Source organism: Muntiacus reevesi, chromosome 3, assembly GCF_963930625.1.
Source record: "Muntiacus reevesi chromosome 3, mMunRee1.1, whole genome shotgun sequence".
Taxonomy (NCBI): domain Eukaryota; kingdom Metazoa; phylum Chordata; class Mammalia; order Artiodactyla; family Cervidae; genus Muntiacus; species Muntiacus reevesi.
Window position 1 is genome coordinate 1621691 of NC_089251.1, and position 6000 is coordinate 1627690.

At 67.3% G+C, this 6000-nt stretch overlaps 1 protein-coding gene across 1 annotated transcript in view; it reads right to left on the minus strand.

Moving 5' to 3' along the window:
• RXRA (retinoid X receptor alpha) overlaps positions 1-516 on the minus strand; it is a 91937-nt gene extending 91421 nt beyond the window's left edge. Inside the window, exon 1 of the mRNA XM_065928057.1 lies at positions 369-516. Coding sequence (XP_065784129.1) covers positions 369-396 — 28 coding nt within the window. The 5' untranslated portion in view covers positions 397-516. The remainder of the gene's footprint in view (positions 1-368) is intronic.
• Between the last annotated feature and the right edge of the window lie 5484 nt (positions 517-6000).

The following is a 6000-nucleotide window of genomic DNA, read 5'->3' on the forward strand; positions in this document are numbered from 1 at the left end:
CGGCCGGAGCCTGGGAGCGCACAAGTTGCGCCGCCCCGCTGGAGCTGGGCGCCCGCGCGGGGGGCGCCAGCTGCCGCCGGGCGGGGCAAGGGGTGCCCCCCCACCCCGGTCCAGCCGACCGGCCGCCCCTCCGGCCCCGCTGCCCGCCCGCTGCCCGCTCCAAGTCGGCGGCCCGCCGCGGCCGCGAGCTGCCCGCCGCCCTCGCCCGCCCCGCGCCCGGCCGGCCCGGGGAAAAGTTGCCCGGCCCACCCGCTCCCGGCCCCGCGCCCCAACTCCGCGCGGGCCGGGCGGGGGCGCGGGGCCGGGCGGGGCGGCCGGGGGCCCCCGCGCGCCGGGGACGCGCCCCGCCGCCGCCCGCGATCACTCACCGAGCGGCAGGAAATGTTTGGTGTCCATGGCTGCGGCGACCTCGCGGCGGCCCCCGGCGCAGCCGGCCGGGCCCGGGCGGCGGGAGCCGGCGGCGGCGGGGCGGCGGCGGCGCGCGGAGGCCGCGGCGCGGCGAGTTGTTGCAAAAGTCGCCCAACAATGTAAACTACTTGTGCCGCGCGCCCCCGCCGCGCGCGCGCCCCCGCCCGCGCCCCCGCCGCGCGCGCCCGCGCCCGCTCCGACCGCGGCGGCGCCTGCGGGGGGGTGGCGGGGGGCCCGCGACGGGCGCGGGCTCGGCGCAGCGCCGCCGCCCGCCCGCCCGGCCTGCGCGCGCGCCCAGCCCCGCCCGCCCGGAGCGCTCCCCCCGCCGGCCCCCGCTCCCCCCAGCCCGCCCGGAGCGCAGCGCCCCTGCGCGCCCCCCGCCGTCCGGAGCGCGCCCCCCGCCCCGCGCGCGCGCCCAGCCCCGCCCGCCCGGAGCGCACCCCCCTCCGCCCCCCCCGCCCCCCGCGCGCCCCCCTCCCCCGCGCCGCCAGCCCCGCCGCCGAGTTGCAGGCGAGCGAGCGCGGTGCAAACTTGCAAGTTTTCCTCCGCCAGGGGTTCCCGGGAGTCGCTCGGGGGCGGCGGCGCGGGGGCGGGGGGCGCGGGCGGGGCGGGAGCAGAATTCCCTCCCCGGCCTGCCCACCCCCCCCCCCCAAAAAAAAAAACCACCGGGCGGAGCAGGCGGACAGCGGCCGGGCCATTGTCTGGGCGGCCACACAAAGCGGCCGGCCGCGCGGCGCGCAGAGCCTGCCGGGCGCCTGGGGAAACTGAGGCCCTGGGCGGCACAGGCTCGGCTCCGGCGTCTAGTGGGGGGTTTCATTTTCTGGACCCCCATCCAGCCCCCACTCCCACACTCCGGGCGCCCCCAGCCCCGCCCCCACGGACGGCCAGCGGGGGGACCCCCGGGAAGGGGGGCTGGGGGGCAGCGCCCCTTCTTCTGGGAGCACCAGGCTGGGGACCAGGCGCGCGAGCTGGGTGCTAACTCTGTGGTCAGGTGGCTATTTTTACGCCTTGGACAGTTCTCTGCCCTGACTTTTAAATTCATGACGTGTTTGTTTAAAAGCTAAAGGACGGACTCCCGTCCTGACAGCTCGGGGCAGCTGGAGTTGGGGCTCCTGCGTGAGTTAGGGTTAGGGTTAGGGTTATATACCTGCTTGGACCTGGGCCTCCTGACCCCGCCCCCACCCCGGGCTCGCAGCCCTGCTAGATCCACTCCCGTAGACGCTTTCCCAGGCCACCCAGGCCGCACCTGTGGCCCCTGGGCCGGGGGCGCTGACGGGAGGGCCCAGCCGGCAGCTCAGGGACAGACACGACCCTGAAGGAGAGGGGGGCCCTCCTGCCTCGGGCATCACTGCCACCTGCGTGGCCTCCAGCCTGCCTCCCCAGCCCCCTTCTGGGCTTCACTTTCCTCTCTGTGCAATGGGCACCCAACACGACCGCCTCCCCCTGGACAACGAGGGGCTAGATCCCACAGGGCTGCTGAGACCTGTCCGGAGCATCCTGGGCTGGGCGGGGGAGCGGGTGAGTGCTGGCTGGGGAGCGCTCCCTCCTCTGGCACAACCACAGGCCATGGCCCAGGCTTGCCCTGTCCCCCTTGCTCGTGCCTGCCCTCCTCTCTTACTCAAGAAAGTCTGGTCTTTGCTGGCTCCTGAGCCCTCTGCCCATCTGCCCTTGGCTTCAGCCGTGGCCGGTGTTGACACTGGTCCTCATCACTGTCATCGCAGCAAACCCACTCCCCGCTTCGCCCCGCCAGCCACCCACTTCTAAAGCTCGTTTCCTCCTGCCTGGGCTGGGGGCGGGCAAGCTTGCAGGATGAGCAGGAGTGAACACGGGTGCTGACACGTCTGGGGTGCGCGCCACGTGCCAGCCCCCATCCTTGGGCCTGTCTCCGTTGCCCCTGGCACGGCCCTCCCTGTGTGCACCGTCTGTGGCCCGTCTGAACTCCGTCCTCCCAGCCTGTCCTCCTGACCTACGTCAGACCTCGCCACTGCCGCCAGAGACGAAGAGGCCCTTGCCGCTCGGGAGAGGAGACCACCCAGTACCATGCACCCACTTCTTGGCTGGTCACCCCCAACAACTCCTGGGCGGTGGGCACTGCTCGCCCACCTGGCTGAGGAGGACGGCCAAGGCTGGGAGAGGTGACACCGCGGAGCACCGTCACTCCGCAGCGAGGATAGAGCCGAGCCCTGTCCTGGGAACCCCTGGGCCAGCGAGGTGAACGTGCACAGGCCCTGGCCCCCAGTGGCCTGCGGGCCGCATCCTGTGTGGACAGCCAGCCGTGCTCTGCGGAGGGGGGTGGGGTGCCAGAGAAACGTGAACTCTCCCCGAGTCCATTCCGTGGGTTGGTCATTCATTCAACAAACATCTCTCGAGCCCTTGCCAAGGGCCCAGACGTTGCTTAGGCAGAGGTGTGGTCCCTGGTGAGCAGGCACAGGCTGGCTCCCAGCTCTATCCCGTACCAGCTGTGTGGTCTGGCCAGGTCCCTCTTTCCCTGGGCCTCACTGCCCTCATCTGTAGAGTGGGCATGGCCACCCTGTGCCTCTGAGTCACGGAGAAGCCCGAATGAGGTGAGGCAGGGAGAGCCATGTGATCACACGGACCACGGCTTGTCCAACTTGAAACTCTGAGCCGTGCCGTGTAGGGCCACCCGAGATGGACAGGTCGTGGTGGAGAATCCTGACAAAATGTGCTTCACTGGAGAAGGGAATGGCAAACTGCTTCAGTATTCTTGCCTCAAGAGTCCCGTGAACAGAGGATGAGATGGTTGGATGGCATCACCAACTCGATGGACAGGACTTTGAGCAAGCTCCGGGAGTTGGTGATGGACAGGGAGGCCTGGCGTGCTGTGGTCCCAAAAAGTCGGAAACGACTGAGCGACTGAACTGAACTGAGAGAGAGCCTGGCCCCAGGAGGAGGAGCTCAGTCCTGAGCGTTCCTGCCACTGCAGTCATCGATATTATGAGATGAAGTGGGCACTCTGGGAGCTCCAGCCCAGGGGGAACCTAAGAGACACCCACAAGGGGGTGGGAAGTGGTGGGCAGGCCGGAAGTGTCAGGACAGTGACCGAGGGGCCAGGACGTGTCAGGGGCCCGCAGCTTCTGGACACGGCTGTTTCTTGGGCTGGGTTTGAAGGAGGGAGTTTTCATCGGATCGAGACAGGGCTGAGGGCACTCCAGGCAGAAGAACCAGCACAAGCTCTCGCCCGGGGCGGGGAGGTAGCCAGCCTGTTGAAGGAACAGCCTGCAACAGCCTTGGCAGGCAGGCCGGAACACGCCGGGCGCTCGTAGGCAAGCCGGTCCTAGAGGCCTCGAAGCCTGAGTTGGAGCGTCTGAAGTCGCCTGCCTGTGACAGTGGACACCCGGGGCTTCCCAGTCCTCCCCCAGCCCCTTGCCCCAGAAAACTCAGCGACTCCTTTTGGAACTGTTGGCGCCTGGAGCCAGGGAGACAGGCACAGGCGGACTTCCACGTGGCTTCCTCGGGGCCTCTGTTCCCAGGAGGGACCTCCAGCGGTGTCACCAAGCCCCAGCCTCAGCCAGGACCCCGGGAGGCCGCGGGGGCAGTGGCGCATGTGTCCGGAGCCCCGCGGGCCCGGCTCTGGTGCCGACAGGTGCCACGCTGCTCTCAGCCTCACCTTGCCCTTGGCGGGGGGCCGGGGGTGGTGGGGTGCAGGGTGCTGCAGGAGCTGGCTGACTCGGAAGGGGAGGCGAGCGGGCTGCGGAGGGAGGCAGACATCCAGCCTCCTTGGTGGAAAATGTGCTTGCCCTTGTTATTTCTGTTTCTCACTCCCTCCTCGAGCAGGGCTCTTTGGTGCAAAGGATCCCACAGGGCCCCGCCCGGGACGGTGGCTGCCCCATTTGGAGTCTCCAGGTCCCAGCTAACCATGGAAAAAACCGCCCCCAGCATTCCCGCCTTGTACCTCTGCTGCCAAAAATATTTTTATAGTAATATCCATCTATTTACAACCTGGGATCTGAGAGGGTTTTGTTTTTTGTTTGGGGTTTTTTTTTTCTTTTTTTTTTTTTTCCCCTGAAGGATGCTTTTTAAGGTGCTTTGGCCTATTCCCTGCGCCTGTCTCAGCTCAGGCTTGTAAACTGTCTCTGGAATCGCTTGGTGAATAATATTTTTAAAGGCCGCTGTCTGCCAGGCGGGGCCCCGGAGACTGGCGTCTGGGTGGACGGCTCCTGACAGCTCCTGGAGCACTGGGGCTCACCTTGGCTGCTTCCGGGTCCTTCCCTCCAGGGAAGGTCCATGTGATCCCGGGCTGATGACCAGCAGGATCTCACAGGCGGGGGGCGGGGGGGGGGGGTCCTGACCCCCATAAACAGGGCTGGGGCTCAGACACCCCAGCCTGTTCTCAAGTCCCCCAGCCTGGAAGGCACGCTCTCACCTCCTCTGGGGGCGTCCCTCTCTGTCGCTGGTGACAGCTGACTCAAGCTGGCAGGTGGGGAGGAAGCCCAGAGGGGCAGCAGCACCTGAGCTCGCCCAACGAGGCGGACAGAGCTGTTCCGAGTCCCGCCCTGTCCCTCCATCGTGTGGGGGAGCTCGGGAAAGCGGCTGGTCTGCACTCAGTCTGTCCTGCTTAGTGGGGAGAAGTGAGCGGACCGGGGGTGGGACACGGTGGAGGAGGAGACGCCTTCTACGAAGCCTCTGTCGCCCTGCAGGCCCTTGACCACTCCCGTCCACAGCAGCGGCCAGCCCTGCGCATCCAGACCAGCGTGGCCAGACAGAGGTTAGGCTTCATCCCCATCAGATGCTCTGAAGGCAGGCCACTCCCCCCCCCATCGTGTGGGAGCCTCGTCCCAAACCTCTGGGAGCTGAAAGGCGGTTTGGCCAAACCAGTCCGTGTGAGACAGGCCTCAGGGGATGGGGTTAACTTCGTGGAGAAATACTGGGGTTTCAGGGCAGCTCCCCGCAAGGGCTGGCGGGATCCTTCCGTGCCAGGTCACTTCCGTCGTGTCTGCCTCTGCCACCCCAGGGACCATGGCCCGCCAGGCTCCTCTGTCCATGGGATTCTCCAGGCAGGAAGACTGGAGTGGGTTGCCGTGCCCTCCTCCAGGGGATCTTCCTGATCTGGGGATCACACCCATGTCTCCTACGTCTCCTGCATTGGCAGGCAGGTTCTTTACCGCTAGCACCACCTGGGAAGCCCCAGGATCCTTCCAGAGGCCTCCATAGAGATAGTCCGTCCAAACCCCAGGGCCACCTGGAAGGAGTCACAGATGCCGGGGCAGGGCAGGCAGGAGGGGTGAGGGGCAGATGGCAGGGGTCCAGAGAGTTCCGAGTCAGTAGAGGAGGATGCGGCTGTTCCCTGGGGCCACGCAGTGCCAGCCACCCCATCCACCAACTCCGGCCCCAAAGACAGACTCCTGCTCCCCCGTTTAACCAGATACAAAAGCCCAGGGGAGCAGTGACTGGCTCCAGGTCACGCAGCAGCTCCAGCACCAAGGCCAACAGATTCACAATAAGGGTTGATGGTCAGATACCCACCCCCGCTTAGGGACAACCACTCACTCGGGCTTCCAGCGAGCTGCCCCACTTCCCTGCTTCTCACAGGTGTGCAGACGCTAAGGCCAGGTGCAGAGAGAAGGGCCAGGC